The sequence below is a fragment of the Larus michahellis genome, chromosome 1, assembly GCF_964199755.1.
Source record: "Larus michahellis chromosome 1, bLarMic1.1, whole genome shotgun sequence".
NCBI classification, from domain to species: domain Eukaryota; kingdom Metazoa; phylum Chordata; class Aves; order Charadriiformes; family Laridae; genus Larus; species Larus michahellis.
The window spans coordinates 91,217,055-91,236,705 of NC_133896.1; the positions used below are offsets into that span (position 1 = coordinate 91,217,055).

At 41.0% G+C, this 19,651-nt stretch overlaps 1 protein-coding gene across 5 annotated transcripts in view; it reads left to right on the plus strand.

Annotated features, from left to right (window-relative positions):
* The window catches only part of CLCN1 (chloride voltage-gated channel 1), a 65,446-nt gene that overhangs the window by 40,403 nt on the left and 5,392 nt on the right, over positions 1-19,651 (plus strand). For all 5 annotated transcript variants that reach the window (XM_074591746.1, XM_074591755.1, XM_074591727.1 and 2 more), the window contains 12 exons: positions 1,793-1,918; positions 5,906-5,990; positions 8,526-8,627; positions 10,440-10,524; positions 10,936-11,085; positions 13,725-13,794; positions 15,653-15,763; positions 15,893-16,106; positions 16,799-16,932; positions 17,451-17,677; positions 17,800-17,905; positions 19,223-19,305. In XM_074591746.1, the coding sequence (XP_074447847.1) occupies positions 1,793-1,918; positions 5,906-5,990; positions 8,526-8,627; positions 10,440-10,524; positions 10,936-11,085; positions 13,725-13,794; positions 15,653-15,763; positions 15,893-16,106; positions 16,799-16,932; positions 17,451-17,677; positions 17,800-17,905; positions 19,223-19,305 (1,493 nt within the window). The remainder of the gene's footprint in view (positions 1-1,792; positions 1,919-5,905; positions 5,991-8,525; positions 8,628-10,439; positions 10,525-10,935; positions 11,086-13,724; positions 13,795-15,652; positions 15,764-15,892; positions 16,107-16,798; positions 16,933-17,450; positions 17,678-17,799; positions 17,906-19,222; positions 19,306-19,651) is intronic.

Sequence of the window (19,651 nt, forward strand, 5' to 3'; positions counted from 1 at the left end):
CCTTTGAGGTTTCTTTCTTCATAGAAAAAGACAAAAAGCCACATACCGCTGGGGAAACACTTCTTCTCCTGCCACAGTAAAAATGACTGCAATAATACGCAGAAAGCAATACGTCAGCAAGCACTCTTGGAAGATGTGTAGAAAACAAAAAAACAACCAAAACAACAGAATCACAGAACGGTAGTGGTTGGAAGGGACCCTCGGATAAGATCTGGTTGCTGGAGGTTTGAAGAAACAAGTATCCGTACAAATTGCACAGTGTGAGAGGCTTGCTATGCAGCCAGATGAAAGTACAGATGTCTCTAACATGTCTCAGTTTACAATATTTGCTAGGGTCTGTGTTGATTGTGAAATACATGAAGAGCTACATTCTGTGAGCCACTAAAGGAAAGATCTGCCGGAGAAGCTATATTCTCAAGAGTAAATGACTTCTTTAATAAGAATGTTTTATGGAAAAGCTTTGCAAGTGTAACAGCCTGTGAAGCAACTGCTTTGACTGGCATAAGAAAAGGATTGCGTGGTAAGGTTACACAGACAGCACCACACCTGAAATTCAGTCACTGCGTTGTCCATAGGCAAGCTACTGCAGCAAAGAGATGGGAGCCAGACATGCACAAAGTGCTACAGGATGTCATCGATGTGGTTAATTTAATAAAAAACAAGACCTTGAAACAGTAGAATGTTTACAATACTTTGTAATGAGATGGGAAGTGACCATGGAAATCCTTTGTACCATCCAGGCATTTGCTGCTTGTCTCACGGCAATGAGCATTTAAGAGTTTTTGACTTTAAAGAACAATTGCAATTTTTTTTTTTTTTTACAAAAAGACGAGTGTTCTGAATTTGCTGATGTTTACTGACAAGCATCCGTCAGTAGCATGCTACCTAGCAGTTATTTTCAAAAAAATAAACATACTTGGTGTGAAGGTGAAAGTGATGTTCTAACTGCTTTTCAAAAGAAACTTGTGGAGATTTTGTGATTTTGTTGACAAATACAATGTGAGCGTGTCACCTACAATAACTCTCATACACGTAGACCTAAAATACTCGGAAATAGAAATTTCTAACCGTTTAAAAATCTTCCAGATTAAGAGTTTCAGTGGGGTTTGAACGCAGTTGTTAAAGATACACAAATTCAACACCTTCTGATTAGTTTGTAAGAACAAGAACAACTGATTGACATCAGGGAAGATGGAAGATTACTATCCAAATTTCAACAAAAGCCTTTGCGTAAGTGGTTAATGGGATTGAAAAAATAGTATCATGATTTAGTTAGCATGGCCAACAATGCATTTCTTGCATTTGGATCTATGTATCTTTGTGAGATATATTTTTCAGCTATGACCGCCAGGAAGACCAAGTAACAAAATTAACTGAATGCAGAACCAGACCTTTGAATCATTTTATCACGAAGTGTTAAACCAAAATTTTCAAAAAGAAAGAATATCAGTATTTTTAGTGAGAAAAAAATAATTTTGTGCCATTAATAGGTATAACAAATACTTTTATAAAAATTTTGTTTATTTCATCTTTATCTTGTCCTTTTTTAATTGCTATTTTTTGTGTATGTTTTGTATTGTACATAATATATTAGTACAGTAGTACTTTTATATAATTTTTAAATAAATACACATATATTGGGGGGTACCTGCTCAAAAATCTTTTATTGGTAGGGGTGCATGCTCAAAGAAGTGCGGAGACCACTGCTCTAGAAGACTATTTAGAAGCCTCTCTCATGCTTCTAACATCACACTTCTGATTTAAACTTTGCTCCCTTTCCTACTCTTTCTAGGCGTCCTTTTCAGCATTGAGGTCACTTCCACTTACTTCGCTGTGCGCAATTACTGGAGAGGTTTCTTTGCAGCTACCTTTAGTGCCTTCATTTTCCGAGTCCTTGCTGTGTGGAACAAGGATGCAGGTAAGCGATGAGCCATTCCTACTCTCTTTGTACAACAGGTCCTCTTATTAATTTATTATTTTCCATCCTCCTCAAAACCACAACCTCGTATGATGTTTGAAAATTCTGCCGTGACATGTGAATTCCACCCGTACAGAAGGAAAGAGAAAGGGAAGTATCTTAAGTCATCAATTGTATAACCCAACCTATTCCTAGGCGTGCTGGGGATATGACTGAAAAATGATGAAATAAGAGTCCCCGGCAAGTAAGAGGGACCATGAGGTGGGATTTTTGCCTCTACTTAGCATAGTGTCAAGGCTGCAAACATAGAGGTATCCCATCACAGAAGATGCAACACATACTATAGTGCACGCTGTTGCAATCTGCTGGGATTGCCATGGTCTACTTTGGTCATCTCTTGATTAGAAGCGTAAAAACCAAATAGTCTAGAAAATTGAGACGATAAAGTGATTAGGAAGGCTGCCGGACTGGCAGGGTCTGACTTAAGGTCCTGAAAATGTAACTGTCTCCGGTAACTGCAAAGCGTGAGTGCAACGTTGGTGCAGAGAGAAATAGCACAGGGCAAGCTTGTTCAGGAGAGCATTTCAGATACCATGGGAATGGAGTTCCAGCTGATGCAGAAGGTTGACATTTCTTTGTAAACTTCTTGCTTATAATGTCTTTATCTTTTATTCTTACAGTTACGTCTATTTTATTGACCTGAGTTCCATGTGGGCAGTTCCCTTACTTAAAAATGCTACAACTTATGTCTCTCTTGACTTCACAGGGTTGGATTACTTTTTTTGTGCTAAAACATTATTTGGCTTGAATATTCTCTTGGATATAGAAAGTAGGCACTTTCTACTTGAATGCGGAAAATGGCTACATCTTTCTTTTGAAACACCGCCTCTTATTGATGGGTATTTGACCATGAGATCTCTCATAGAAAACACACCTTTTTGTTCTTTCCAGAGGAAAATATGAGAAATTCAAAGACAGGTGACAGGAGATAATATCCTATCCTTCACCTTGTCTACTCTAGCTCCCTTGCTGATCTTCCAAATCATTAGAAATTAGCGTAATCCTGAAACATCTTAATTGCGGTCCTTTCTTCAAAAGTCATCCAGACAGGTTTAATACCCACTTTAATGGCTCCTTACTTTCTGCTTCATTGACTGTCTGGGTTAAAAAGTTCCATGATCCAACTGTCTATGAAAAATAGTTCATTTTCATAGTTCTGAATTTCCTTTGTCTGTGTTGTCAGTCTCCTTGTCCTTGTATTAAGGAACTAGAAACTCTTGTCTAGCTAAATCATTCATTATTTTATGATCTTTTATCATGCCTGCTCCAACTTATCTTTCATGTCTTTTCTTGCTCATTTCCTTCTGAAAGTTACAAGCCTGCTCTTTTCAGTCTGGGTTCATGTAAGGGTTTTTTTTAGGTCCCCTCTCTGATGTCTTCACAATCTAAAGTTTTGCCGATTCACGGAAGATATGCACTCAGTAGATAAGTGCATGTCTTTATGTTAGCTTCCTGTATGGCTACTGTTATCACCCAGTAAGAAAGCCTTTCTATGAGGTAGGTTAATGTACTTGAAAGTGGAAGAAATTGCCTTCCCTTGATGTGCGCTATGTGCATCTACCTGTAATGTTGATGTGGAACATGTAAACTATGGCAAATTCATACATAATATGTGAATTAACTTTTCTGCTTAGTCAGGCACTTACCATCTTCATCCGGAATATTTTTGAGATAAGATGATCAGAGTTCCAAGCAGGTGTGGCTATTGCATGGATCTATTGGAAGGCATTACAATACTGCAATGCAATACTGTGAATTACAATACCATTTTTATGCAGCTTTTGCATATTTTTAGCAGCCAACATTAGGAAAAAGGTAAAAAGACCATTTTTCTTAGAGCTGTCTACACTAATCCAACCGTCCTTCTTGAAATACTGTTGTTAAATTAGATTCCTTTCTAACGTATCAATCAGTCTTCCCCCACTGCATTACTTTGCATTCATCAACACAGAACATTGCCTTTCTTATGCAATACTTTCTGCTTCCAACCAGGGTAAACTGATTCAGTATCATGTGCAGATCTTGCTGTCTTGCACAGAAAATTCTGAACTCCAAACTCCTGCTTACAACAAGGACAACTTCCCACTGCCTCTCTGGGCGTCTGTTCCAGCGCTGAACCAACTCCCCAAAAGGAAGCATTTGCTCATTATATGTGGACAAAGTTCCCTTGTTGGAAGTTGTGCCTATTGCCTCTTTTTCTTTCACTGTGTCTTTACAACTTCCCCTTGATGGGACACTGTTGTTAGAACCCCCTTGAGTCTTCTCCTTTCCAGGCTGATCAGACCTAGTTCCTGCAGCCTCTCCCTGTGCCCATGCCCTAGACCATCTGGGGCTCACCACTGGACTCTCTCCAGTTTTGTAACATTTCATTTGTACGGGGTTTTCTAGATGTGGCTTCATCAGTGCCATATAGAAGGAAATAATCACCACCCTCAACTGGCTGGTTGTGCTTTTGCTGATGTGTTCCAGTATGTGGTTATCTTTCATTGCCACAAGGGCACATATTAAGTATTCTATCCACCAGAACCCACTGGCATGAAAGCAGAGCTTTTCCTGCTCACTAGGCCCCCAGGCTGTACCAACACACCTGCCATTCCAGGTGCAGGGTTAAATATTTGTCTTTGTTGAATTTATGATGCTCCTACCAGTCAACTCCTCCAGTCTGTGGAGACCACTCTGAGTGAAGCCCTCCAGGCGACAAACCACCCCCTTTTCTCCTTCTCTTTCTTGGGCTGATATAACAAAAAAGAGGACATCCTGACATCCTGTTTTTCACAGTCTTCCATCCCTGACTCTTCTTCTGCCTTGTACCATCTCTGTGTTCATTGGACCCCTCCACTCGACTCACTTCCCTGGCAGAGGACTTTTCCAGAAAAAGAGCAGATAGTTTTTCTGGTAGGTTTTAGTGAGGTGAAAGAACTCAGTGAAGGCTTTGACATGTGTTGGAATAGATCCAACGGAACAGTGCATCCAGGAGGGAAGGACCAGGGTGAAGAGGTAGGGAGTAAAATCTTCCCATTTTGAATAGCAGCACGTGGTTAGACAGGCTTAGCTATCTTAGGTAATGTAACCCACAGAGATCTGATACAATCATTGCTCTAAACCTAGTCCTATCTGGCCAATTAGCAAGTAATTACTGCCTCCTGTAGTAATCACATAATTCTAGATTTTCACTGCTTCTTCTCTTTCCTCGTGGTGCAAATAATTCCTTCATCCAGGGCAAGTTGGGATTTACATCCGTCCTCATTCTGCTGCATTTCCACTCTGCACTAGATTACTAATTTGTACGTCACCTGTTGGCATACAGATAGTTACTGTTTCCACGCAATTAGGTACCTCCATGTAAAAGCAGGACAGGTTTCAACATCTGAGTCATTTTTGCAGTGGAACGCTACCAGAGAGGTGAGCTGGAGAAGATGAGGCTTAGCTGATCTTTTCCATTTCTGATTTCTAAGACTTTAATTCTTTTGGTACCAGTCAAAAATTTTGCAGATGTAAATTCAGAGAGCATCTGGGTTTTGTTTCTAGAAGGCAATTACAACTGCTTGTGACACAGTTTTTCCAGATATGTAAGCACTGCCCGCCTTGGCAAAGAGAGTTTTCAGAGTCAGTGAGTATAGTGGGAAGAGTTTTTATTTTCTAGAGAATGGATGGTAGAAGAAAAGAAAGAAAACCCTTTAAAAATCTGGTATCGTAGCTAAAAAATACATACATTCTCTGAAAACAAACCTGTACCATCTAGACTGCTAATGTTGCCAGTGCTCAAAAATAGGCACTACTGAAATCAGAGCAGTATTCCAATCTGTAATACTGTATATAATGTCATGAAAGCACACAGGAGCACGTATAAACTAGTTCCCCTGTCCCTACCCCTAGCTTTTATGGCATTTAACTTCTCATGTCATTATTCCATTTCTTCTCTCACAGTTACCATCACAGCCCTGTTCAGAACAAACTTTCGCATGGATTTCCCCTTTGATCTGCAAGAGCTGCCAGCGTTTGCTGTAATAGGGTAAGTTCCCGGGAACCTGGCTCCTTGCTCTACAAAGGTCATCATGTGAGCTCCGTTAGGAATTCTTTCGAAAAAGAGTTACATTCATCTCTGTTAGACATTTCGGTTGTCACAAATAAGGCCATTGCTTGTTGAGATTCCTCCTTCAGAAGTGGTGCCCGTGTAGCACAATGGCTAAGGAAGGAAATGTGGATGTTATCAAGCTGTTTGTTATTTCCTTTCTGCATATCTTTTTCAGAAATTAAGTTCTGGGGAAAAAAGTAAGTCTAACTTGGTCTACATTCTGGGTATAGATTTACTGACTGGGCCTTTAACTGTTTTGATGGCATCCCCAAATGAACTGACCAAACTAGTATTGTCTTTTCACTTGACAAAAATAGGACAAAAGATTTAACCATGAAGTTTCCCTTTTCCAAGGCCAGAATGTTTATCCTTTCCAAGAGAGGTTGGCACACTGGACATGGTGGCAAGGGTAACTGAAGCGTAATTGGATTCAGTGAGAACAATGGTAAATTTATGAAGATGAGTGTCATTTTTACTTTATTTAGGGAGATAACTGAGTTGGTTTCATTTGTGGAGGAAATTTGGGGAAATGAAAGAATGAACTTAAGAAAAATGAGAAAAGAATTGGGAAATACTAGAGAAAAACTGAGTTTGGAATTGCTGTGAGGAAAAGTCTTGAGTTAGAGCTTGATACAGATGCCAGGGAAATCACTGCAGAGCAGTAGCGAAGGGAATATACTGTAGGAACAAAGACCTGTGCTGGCATTGTGAACATATTCTGTTGCAAGACCTGAATCTAAGACCAGAAATATATTTGAGGTTTTCTAGCTCTTTTTAGTAGGCTGCCCTCATATTAATTTACTTGAATATGTACTAAAGTGGGATTTTTTTGAAAACCTCAGATACATTGAAAATCTATAAATATATAGGTGCTTTCGCTAGTAATATGTATCCACTTTGATCTTCTCCTTAAATACACTTGCATGCTGAACCCGAGGGAGTCTGTTTGTTTAGATTGGTAAGGAAAAAGGTAATCCATATTATTTACAGCTTATAGAATGCAAAATTTCTTGTCATTGTATTCTGAACAGAGTTGACAGAGCTGGTTTTTTCAGTACTGCACATAGGCTAGGAAAGGAGTATATGACAACTGTGAGATGCTTTCAAATGCCTGGCTGTCCAATGTGGTATTTAAAAAAAAAAAAAAAAAAAGCTAAAGACTTGGATAGTCTTGGATAAAGTCCTGATGCCAACTTGGACTTAACATTAAGTCTCAAAGTGGAACTCTCTTTCTATCCAGCATATGTCTTCACTTTCAGGTAGGACAAAAAAACTGAGCCAGCCCAAGCACTATTAACTGGTAGATCTTGTTCTTCCGTGTCTGCTAATGTTGTTAATTTGCAAAATTAACAGGAGGAGCACTTCTATTTTATTGACAAATTCATAGGCAGGAATGAAGGGATCTATTTTTTAATATGAAGTATAAAGAAATTCAGTTCACTGTGCAGCCCTTAGGTTTATGTTGCCTAAGGGACGGGTCTATTTTAACACAAGTGCTAAACAGTGCTGGCTTAGAATATTAAAGAGAAGTTCATTGGACATATTTGTCAGTGAACAGCTTTATATCTAGTTCAAACTTGTTTCTATGTAATTTTTAAATAATCAAGCAAGATTTTTCCAGCATACAACTTTTTAACTAGGCTAAGATAGTCTTTGAATGAGATTTGGCAAAAGCCAGCATAACATATAGAAAAGGAAAATTCCATTCACTTTAAAAAACAATAGAATGAAAATGCTATCTGTTTATCCTTAGTATTCTGTGGGTTAATTTATTTGCCACACAAAATAATAGTTCCCCTTACCAATTCTAAATGCAGTCCTTTTTTTCACTTTTTTTCACCTTTGAGTATTAGGCCCTATTTATCCAGGTCTCATTAAGCTACAAAGCATAAGGATGAAGGCCAGTCCTTAGACAACTATACTTTTTTTGACCTTATTAGGATCAGGAACATAGGCTGAAGTGATTAGGAGCACAGAGATGATGTACTTTGCTAAAGGCACAAGAGTTGCTGTCGCTTTTGATGTAGGTGCATAATTTTGCTGAATCGGAGTTAAACTCCCTTCATTTTTACTATTTCGTGTTCCAACCTGATGTCTAAGTTCTGACAATACTGGTCTTTGTGCAGGTGCTCTTCACTGGCTCCCACTGAGGTCTGTCAGTCCCTTTTTATATATCATTTTTATAGATCATTCTATAGATTTTTATAGACGAGATTTCCTTCTCTAAGCAAGAGGAAATTTAAGCGGCAAAATGGCAGTGTGTGTGTGACCAACAAGTCCAAAATAATCTCTCCCCTTTCATCAGGGAGTCAACGTCTTCAAGTGAGTTGCTACAGGAGTAACTCTCTAGGTGATGTTTAAAAGACTTCATAAACAGCTGAAGATGAAAAACACTTAAACTCATTTTCTTCATTGGTGGTTTGTGTATTATCTGTTGTTTGGTATGATTTTATTTCTTTTTCTCTACTTTAGGATATGTTCTGGATTCCTTGGAGCATTTTTCGTTTATCTCAATCGCCAAGTGGTCCTGTGCGTCCGGCGCCATACGACTCTGAGCCAGTTCCTCACCAAATAGTGAGTGCCTTTGAAGTTACTCTCTTTAGGGACCAGATTTTTATACCCTACTGGTATTGGAGAGTAACAAATGCTTTCTGGAAGCTCATAGAACTACATCAAGTGTAAGATAGTAAAAATATGAGAAACTCAAATTATATGAGAAAAATATCTGCAAACATCAAGAGAATTTGTTCTACACTGGATTTTCTTCCTCGATAGTTTCAAATAGCTTCTTGATTTACAAAGGACACTCTGTAATATTCATTAAGAGGACAAGGGAAACTATTGAATGGACAGAAAATGTTTTTAATTAGAAAATCAACGATCATGCTTCTTAAGATCATGCCGCTTCTGTTCAATTTTTTGGAATCTGTAAAAAATAAACTCAAAATAATTTACATTTTCAGAAATTAAATACAACTGAAGTCTAACCATGCCTTTAAAATCTAATTTTTTCTTAACCAAAATTCAGGCAAAAATGTAAAGAATGTGCTGCAGTATTGCAATTACTGCATACTTACAAACCAGAAGCCGAAACTGATAGTAACCAAATGGTGTGAATTGCAGCATGGAAGAGAAATGCAAAACAAAATAAAAATCTTAGCAATAAAGGTTTTATGGGGCACTTGACGATACTTTTTTTCCCTCCCTAATAAAGTTATAACCTCCAAAGTTATAACCTGAAGAAGGAAAGGTGAAATTTACTAACTGTAGATGTCTTCAGTCTCTTTACAGAAGAAATCTGATGCTGTAAGTATTTTTAAGTTGAGAGGTGTTGAGAACCTACATTTCTTAGCAAGTTGCAGATCTGAGCAGAAGAAAAGCATTAGTTAAAAAGAAGTTCACACAAACTTCATTTATTATGTGGAAGAAAAATTGCCTTTCTTCATTATGTAGCATTACTCACAAGCATCAGCAGAGCCATCAAACAAGTTAATAGAGAAGTGGAGCAAAGCCTGAAAAGCAGGAATTTACTTTAAACTTTTGATTAATTCCTCAGAGCTTTGTAAGTCTTTAGACTGGAAGAAATTAAAGGCTGTATTTTGTCTTTCTGCACAACACTGCACCTCAGACAGAGCTTCCAGTAGGGAACACAGTAATTTGTCAGGGGAGACCTGACAGGCTTCGTCCAACATGTGGAGGTAGCTTCAACTCACGTTGTCTTACTGCCCATGAGGTGTTACAGTGTACCCAGAACCTCATCCTGGGACTGGACACAGCAGTAGGAAAACACAGATGACTTCACCCTGCTCTCCAGTTATGCCCCACTGGCCTGGCACAGCTAGACCCGCTGGCCACCAGGGACACCTTCCCAAAAATTGTGATGGTCAGCAATCCAATGGAAAGAAAAGCGGTTTTTCTCATAAGAATTAATGCAATGGGGGATGCATGCAGAAATGTATGAAACCCCCCTACATATTTAAATACACTAGGACAGGATACATTGCATGGGTTGAAGAAACAAGACTGGCATAATCAGGACAAATGGAGGAGGAGCTGGCTTCTGACAATGGGTCAACACATCATTGTAAATACACATCTACCCTGCTGCATATTCAAGTTTATGCATTTTGTACATCCCCTCTTTCCCTCCATCCCTCCCATTACATTAATTCTGATGGGAAAAATGGCATTGCTGACAGTTGAACTCTCCATGGATGATGACGATCAGTAGAGCAGGGCATTAAACTGCCAGTAACAGAACTCCAAAGCAATGGATACAAATGTGGCAGAGAGCTTTCACAGAAATAGCATTCATAGTCCTGAAGAGATAGTACCACAATAAAAGAAGATGAGGTTATATTTCAATAAACTTTTCTTTCTTTTCAGCCGCCTCATATACCCTGGGGTTATAACCTTCCTTATAGCCACTGTGACCTTTCCTCCTGGATTTGGGCAGTTCATGGCAGGAGAGGTGAGAGTGGGATATTTTCAATTCTATACAACTCCGCAGAAGAGTCTCCCCTTATCTTGTGCGCCAGTAACCTTATGTCATGGAAAGGGGAGGAAAGATATGGGAGGAATTTAGACTGAGGAAGGACTATATTCTGAGACTCATGATCTCTGCTGTCTCCTTCATATAAAACTTGAGAAAGGTCCATTCTCCTAAGCAAGTAATAAGCAAGATGTTAACCCACGTGTAAAAGTGGGTATCCTTTCACCAGTTCAGATAAAGTCCCATGTCTATTCCTGAAGATTAAAAGTGTGAATTAAGTCTCATAGTCATGAATTACTAAAGTAAAAATCTCCTCCACTTTCTTGGAACAGAGGTAGAATATTTACTCAGTCTAATCTCATGGCTCACGCCTGTTTTTTTGCTGTTTAGTTGATGCCACGGGAAGCCATCAGCTCTCTCTTTGATAACTATACCTGGGCAAAATACACCGGGGACCCTCAGATCCTAGGGAAATCTGCTGCCTGGATCCATCCTAAAGTCAGCGTCTTCATCATCATCCTGCTCTTCTTCCTCATGAAGGTAGGAAACGCAGCTCACCATAAACCTTCTCCACTCAGAGTGAACGCTCTTGATCCTTTGTAAAATAGTTTGTGAACTGCCAATGAGGAGTTGCTGGGTACTGAATGAAGCACTACAACTGCAATGGGTTCTTACAACTTTTGCCGTGATGTTTGCCCACCTTGAATGCAAGATTACCAAAATTATTAGGGAATATTTTCCTGGCCTTAATATAGTGACCTCCTTCGCTGCTTTCCTAGGTCATCTTCCTCATGTGTCCTGATGAATGACCCTTGGTACCCACTGTGTAGTAGCTGGTAGGGAGGACTACATCGGGAAAGATTGCTCAAATTCCACAAAAATAAATAACTGACTAAAAAACTCTCAGATAATTTATATTTGGTCTAAATAAAGTCTGATACAGTTTACTTGATATTCCTGACCACAGATAGGAGACAAATAAGAATATGCAAGCACAATCTATAGTTTTGTGAGGCTCAAGAATTTGTTAGCAGTACTGTAACTTGATGGAGAAATGCAGCTGAAAACAGTTTTGCTCACTTCTTGGAAAGCATCAGCAGATTAAATGTTCTGAGCTGACATGGTCTGTGGAAGTTGCAACTGTTCAGCCTCTGAAAGGATCAGCTGTGTAACTGATACACGACAGATCAAGAGAAGAGATTTGAAAGAAGAAAACATCATATTCCAGTGTTCAAAATACAAGTAGCAAGAAAGAGGTTTTCCTAAGGCGAGGGGGGAGATAAAAGGCTAAAAGTATCATAGAAATGGTGATTTTATTTTTTTTTTGTTGAAAGGAGCAAAAGAGCTAAGGCCACCTTGTAGTATCAGTTGAACATTTCAGTAGATCAGGAATGGACATCAATGATTGATTGACACAGATGATTCCACCTAAAGTAAAATGTATTGAATTTCTGACAGGCAGCTAAGAGTTCTGCTGCTGTGATTATTCTGATTATAGTGTACCAAGCAGATAAGGTCTCGTTTACTTGAATAAAAGAGGAACGTACTACATGGTGTACCTGTCCCAAGTCCATCTGTTCTCCTTTGGAAGAGCTGTATCCTCAGACACTAGATTTATTGGCCTTGTCCCATTAACTAAATGCTTTCTCAACTCAATAGATAACTGCTCCAAGCAGCTTATTTTCTTCTAGATATATTCAGAGTTGGGATAGACCACATAAAAAAGAAACTGCTGTTTCGACTCTGGTCAAAGACTTGGCCTGATTCTCCACTGCACTACAGTCCCAGATCTCAGATGTGTTTGGTCTGGGTTTGGTACTGCAAACACAGAGCTTAGTTAGCAGTACTCCACTTCTGCACCTTGCTGGCCTCTGTAGCTAGCCAGGAACTTCTCCTCTTGAACATTCAAATGGTTTATGGAAGGAAAAGCAACAGCCAGTATCAAATTGATAGTCCAGCCCATCCTCACATCATGTTCCTCTACCATGGGCTGAGAAATGCTGTTCTGTGGGCTCTTTGTTACCTTTGTAGAGGGCTTTCCTAAATGGAGGGCTATATCTTGGCTTCATTTTCCCTTTTATGCCAGCCATCCTATAAGAGTTACAGTGGAAAAGCTGATTTCCTCTCACCAAACTGACTGACTGATGAGAGTAGTATAACATCTCTCTACAGCTACAGCAATGTCTGCAGAGGTATCACCTCCTCAAAGGTGGACCTTGAACAGGAAGGATTTGCCCACTCTGATGAGAATATGGTCCTAAAATACCTGAAAATACAGCTTTTGATGTGCTGGACCACGGTTGTCTCTCTCTCTCTACGGATGATACTGCTGCAGCAAGGGACATCTTGCCAGTACACTTCTTTGTGCAAGATTTTTAAACAGCAGCATTCTCTGTGTTTCCCTCAACTGTGGAAATCTCTTGTCATATTGCCTGAGGAAGTCTGAGCTTACTGGCCTTTGTAAGATTAGGCTATTGCCTCCAGAAGAAGTCTATATGTGCTGGGCTAAGTCAGCATTTGAATTGGTCTTAGCAGTAACAGGATGGATTTCATCATTTTGCCCAACATAGTGATAGGACAAGAGGCAACAGACACAATCTAGAATAAAGAAAACTCATGACAGTTGGAATTCAGGAAAAAATTCTCCCCTGAGCATGGGTCAGCAATGGCACAAATGAGCAGAAAAGATGGGGAATCTCCACCCTTCAAGATGTTCAGAACTCACCTGGATAAGGCCCTGAGCAACCTGATCTAACTTAGGAATTAGCCCTTCTGGGAGCAGGGTGTGGGAGGAGAGACCTCCAGAGATCCCTTCGCACTGAAATCTTGCTCTCTAACAACGTTGCCCTATGAAAAGCTAAGCAGTTTGGAGCAGTAGGAAATCTCAAGTTCCAAGGTCCAAGGCAAAGGAGTTCTCATGTTCATCCATCCCCTTGGTGATTCAGCTTCCCTGACACCATAGCGGTTGCCCAGAGGTCCTCTGCGTCACTGTAGGTGTGTTGTCAGAGTTGTTTCAGCTTCAATTCACACACCACAGCCCCTTTACCCTTCACTTTCTGGCTGAACTGCCAGAATCCTCAGAACGTCTCCTCATGGATTCATAGGCTGGGCAGTAGAGTGGGGCTGCAGGAAATGCTATTGCTGCTCAGTAACAACTGCACCCTCTGCCTCTGTTCTAGTTCTGGATGTCTGTCATTGCTACCACGATGCCAATCCCCTGTGGAGGCTTCATGCCTGTTTTTGTTCTAGGTGAGTTTCAATTTTGTGTTGCAGCATACAGGTCTGACAGGTGGAGAGGATAAGAGAGACGTTGCTTATGTACCCAGTAGGTTTCTTCTAGCAGATGAGGAGTCATCACTTGATATCTATGACAAGTTCAATTAACCATCCATATACCAGCCTCTGAGTCCCTGCTTTTGTCATTTTCCCACTCCCCAAATCCAAATTCTGAGGAGGAAATCCCTATCCTTTTACATAAAGAAAGGCATACTGTGGGGAAGCATGCTGAGCCATAGCCTTCTAATTTCTCTGCCTCTTCACCTACAGAGAAATTTTTATCCTTCAATTAGTAGCAGTTGTTCTGTTCGCACCTAATGGCCAACTAGAAGAGATAACCTCAAAACTAATACCTGCAATGTAACCCACCACTTGTTCATTTCTGCTGACTGAAATATGGTAACGTACGGGAGTTTATTTGGTTTTTAACTGGTTTTAATTCCTAGATCAAAAACTAAAAAGAAGATGATGCTAACATTAAGAATGAGAGGCTATGTTAGGCTAAAGTATACAGGCTCATGAAGTTTAGCATTACGCACCCACAGCTTTTAAATGAAATGGTGTGCACTAAGGACCTCTGAATTCTGGCAGGCAGCAACTGAGCATGAGTCAGTAGCATGCCCTTGCAGTGATGAAGGCTGACCACGAACAAGGAAAAAGCCTAGCCAGCAAGGTAAAGAAATTGGTTATTTCCCTGCGTTCAGCATTTTGGACACAATTCTGGAATATTGTGTTATTTTGTGTCCACCAATACACGAGATTATGACAAAACGCAATGAGTCCAGTGCAGGCCACTGAGACTGCTGGGGAGCTGGAACACAAAGCAAACAAGCAGAGTCTGAAGAAGTTGGTCTTGTTCAGCCTGCAGAAGAGAAGGCCAAGAGGGCATTTAACTGTGGCCTTCACCACCTCATGCAGCAGGGGACAGAGAGAACAGAAAGACCCCTCTTAGAGACACACAGTAAATAGGAGGTTTATATATAACAGAAGGGGTTGAAACCATGGCAGAACAAAAGTTCATGAAAAGGGGATAGTACTACAAAGAAAGTAAAAAGGCAGAATATGTCTGCAGCAAGAAAAAACAAGCAGTGGAATAGAATTAGGATTCGCACACAGAAAGGGAGAAAAGTCCTTTTCTGTTTTTTCACTGAAAGCACGTTTGAATAATCTGCACCATTACTGAATTTGTATTAATATTGCCAAATTGCTTCAGTTAAAAAAAATTGTTGCATGTTGCAACACGGGAAATTCTGATGGGACATAAAAAAATTGTTTCCCTGGTTAAGGTGCTCAGAGAGGCTGGAGAATCTCCATCCTTGCAGATTTTTAAAGCTTGTCTGGACAAGGCCCTGGGTGATCTGGTCTCACTTTGGAAATTAGCCCTGTTGTGAGCGGGGGTCAGAACAAGACCTCCAAAAAGTTCCTTCCCACCTGAACTCTTCTGTAAGCTGTGACCCTAGTGTTTGGACATTCACAGAATGAGTATGCGAAGGGCCTCAACTGTGATCTGGACTGACATTGTACATATTCTGAAAATATTTCCTCCTACCTGGGAATCACAAATACCGCTGTGCCTTGGTGTGCCTAAGTGGAAGAATGAGGGGCCAAGAGTATTTACGTATCTTAGTACTTTTTTCTCTTCTTGGAGTCTAACTTCTATATTTTGTAACTGAGAACTACTCTTCAGTTCATTTTAATTAGTGTCATTTTAGTGTAAGTTTTGATTTTGTTTCTGTTAGAAAATACTCAAGTGATTGCCCAGCACAGCTGCACAGCACAGAGTGGGTGTTCCTTAGACGTTAATTACATAACTGCCAGTGATATTTTCCAGGTGCTGCATTTGGGCGTCTTATTGGGGAAATCATGGCATCACTTTTTCCCGACGGGATCCTCTTTGACGGTATTGTTTATCAGATCTTACCTGGAGGGTATGCTGTCATTGGTGAGTGTCCGTGTCTTTCTTTTTCTTGGCCTGGCCCCATCCCCATGACTTTCCTGGTTGACATGACATGCTGTTTCTTTATGACAGTCGTCTTCTCTCCCTATTTCTTTTCCACCCTACCTGAGAAAGGTGCAGCAGCTCTGACGGGAGCGGTGAGCCACACTGTCTCCACTGCTGTGATCTGCTTTGAGCTGACAGGTCAGATCTCTCACATCCTCCCCATGATGGTGGCTGTCATTCTTGCCAACATGGTGGCCCAGAGTCTGCAGCCTAGCCTCTATGATAGCATCATCCAGGTGAAGAAGTTGCCCTACCTGCCAGACCTGGGCTGGAATCCCATAAGGTACAGTGGTAGAACAGAGGTGGAGGTGGGGAGTGGCAAAGAAATATAATAGAAGAGGTTGAAACCATGGCAGAACAAAAGTTCATGAAAAGGGGATAGTACTACAAAGAAAGTAAAAAGGCAGATTATGTCTGCAGCAAGAAAAAACAAGCAGTGGAATAGAATTATCATTCACACATAGAAATGGAGAAAAGTCCTTTTCTGTTTTTTCACTGAAAGCACGTTTGAATAATCTGCACCATTACTGAATTTGTATTAATATTGCCAAATTGCTTCAGTTAAAAAAAATAAAATTTAAGTGTCTCATTTCCATTTTCTTCTGGATTCAGTGGGGTTTAGATTTTTTTTTTCTCCAGGAAATGTTTGAAATATTTCATTTGGATATTTTGCTTTAAACAAAATTCACGTACACGTCTTCCTCTCTCTAGTATATATAATATACATAGTTATATATATATAAAACATCTATACATATATGTATATACATGTGTGCATTTTTATGGTGAGGGGCAATGGAGTGGAATACAACTGTAACAAAAATCCAATTAATTTGTGTTGATCCTGTTGGAAAGTCCTCTTTGGTTACTCACAGAAGATTATTTAGCAACCGTGTTGAGAACAATTTGAAGGAATTTATCTACTAGACGTTTTTAATATGTTAACTCTTCCCCTTATTGTCCATAAATTCACAGCAAATACAATATCTTTGTTGAGGATATTATGGTCCAAGATGTGAAATTCGTCTCCTCCAACTGTACATACCGTGACTTGCAAACTCTACTGCAAAGCACCACTGTTAAGACTTTGCCCTTGGTGGACTCGCCAGGTAAGCAACGCGGAGAAACTGGTCCTTCCTGAAGACTGTCTTAGTTTAAAGAGCCAAAGAAACTATCTTTCAAATTACATGCTGTGAAGGAGACAGTGCGACCCAATACATAAAAAAAAAAATCATCCTAAAAATCTCCCACTATGGATGATATAGGACAGAAGGCTGTTTCAGCTGGTCAGACAGGTGAGCTGGAGTGTGGGCCAAGAAGCAGACACGGGAGGTAAGGGAGGCGTGTGGGACTCTGCGGACTGGACTGTGACAAACGGCAGGGATTTTGCATGAGAGCCCGCTTCTGATGTGGTGCTGAGGAGTGGCACAGCTCAGGGGTGGCGAGCTTCCCACAGAACCACAGTGTATTAGCAGTACCTGGCAGGGCTGGTCAGTGGCTCCTGTATAGCTCTAGATAGTACGAGTCCCAGCACTTCAAAGAGGTTGGAGGGAGGAAGGGGCAGTGTGTGGCAGGGGGCTTTCAAAACCTCGAAGTGCCTTAATGGATTCTCTGCTCTGTTACACAGAGACCATGATCCTTCTGGGGTCTGTAGAGCGATCTGAACTGCAGGCTCTCCTCCAGAGACATATAAGCGCGGAACGGCGGCGGTTCCTCAACAGAGAAATGCAGCAGAAGCTGTCTGAGGCACCCTACGATGGGCACAGCAAGGGACCGTGGGCAACCCTGCCAAAGCTGAAGCATGAATCTTTTGCTTATGTTGATGAGGATGAGGATACAGATGAGAAGGGAGAGGTGAGGGAGAGAAGTGGAGAGACTACAACACAAGAGACTGCTTAAGAAGCAGTAAGGCATGTGGAGAGGCTGAGAAAGAAATGACACAGGGTAGACTTTGTTTTCTCCCCTTTCTGTAACAGCTGCCTCGGCCCCCAAGTCCCACTCCCAGTTACCCAGAGGAGCCCAATGGCCCAACAAGTCCTCTTAAACAAATACCTGAAAATTTGGAGCCACACCAACTCCCAGGTATGGTAACTTCTGGCATGCTTCAGTCGCATCCTAGCCAGCTTGTGGAAGCTTTCATGCTAACTGTGTGTACGTGCCTGCGCGAGGCGCTGATTTCGCAGAGACCGAGAGAAGGAGCTTTCTCTGCTGTTCCCCTATTAAAGGTATTTTGTTAATGCACCTCAACATCAGTGTAACTTACCTGGAAATATCTTCTGTTTGTGATCCCTCAAAGAGCATGGCTAAAGTGGAGTCTCTCAGGCCACTGCTCTCTCTCTGCCAGTACTCCCCACACCATCGTTTGCAATAACATCTCCTTGGACATTTTCTGGAGAGTCTCCATGGAAGGGTCCCGTCTCTTGTCTCCTTCACCCCATGAATGAATTTCCCTGGGAAAAGCAGCCTGAGCGCTAAACTTCTGTACTTGTTTTTTGAATAGCTTAGGCTGTTGCTCAGCCACCTCCAAAACTGAACTGCTCCTCCCTTGGACACGCATCTCTCTGATTCAGCCACATTAATATCATGGAAAAATACCGATGTGTTGTGTTCTTTGTGTGCCACCCCAGCCTGTATTAGCTTTGCTTTCAAGATTGTACTCCTGGCTCATTTCTGATTTGCATGTCATGTATATTTGATGCAGGATGGTGGTTTTGTTTTGTTTTGTTTTTTTTTCCTTTATGTGCCTGGAAATATGCAGGGAGTGAGTAAGCACAGAGGTGTAGCCCAGTCTTGAGAATTAATACAGAGGACAGGGCTCCGGCTCATGCTTTTAGGCACCCAACATTTAGCATGTAAAATACCAAACATAGCACATTCTGGTCCCATAACACCACTCACGTCTGACTAAACCTGTAAGGCATAGGAAAGTCCACTTCATGCTTCCAGGGCGGTACAGTGCTGCTGTATTCTCACCGCCCCTTTCCATACTCATTCTCCAAACCCCATTCTCTTTGTGGACTGCAGAAACCTCTCGTCACAGCAGTTTATCCCTTGTACCAGATTGTTTGTTATGTTAGTAGTCTTGCTTCTGGGTTTTGTTTTTTTTTCTTCAGGGACACTGATCCATTAATATTATCCACAAGGGCTACTTTGTAGTCATTTGTTTCCTCTCCTTGAGGAAAAGATATTGCATGGGAATATTTATTCTGGCATGTCCCAGACACCACTTTACAAATTGAATGCTAGATTGTGACTGGCTCAGCCCTGTCATATACCGTCTACGATGTCCCTCATAATATTTCCCAGCCTGCCTGGGGCAAGGAGATGGGCATGGGGCTTTGCATGTTTGTCTCTCACTTGTTCTTCTCTCTTATCCATGTGTTTGTTTTCATCCTTCAGGCAATTTCAGGAGTTTGAGGCAACTGATCCAGCAGCTCTTGTGCCACTACAACCGTCCACTTGAAGCAGAGAGCGCCGTCCAGGTTAGGGACACAGAGAGCCTAGCAGTACCCTGAAGAGGGAAGGGAATGCAATGGGAACAGACTCAGAGCCATTCAGCATTTGGCCAAAGTGTGGACATCCTTATGGTTCTGAACTCTGACAGCATCAGTGGGGAACTCTCTCCAAGGAGAAAGGGTGTGATTACTGTAAAGGAGTGTGCATCTTCCTAAAGAGCCATTTGTGCTCAGGTGTCAAGGCTACCATCATGACTGAGTGTGGGCATCATTTTCTCAGTGAATAACTTAATGCTATTTTGGTTAACCTGGAATAAAGTGCACTTCTCTTCTATTTGGCAAACAGTTTTGGCCAGATAGATAAAAATGAAAA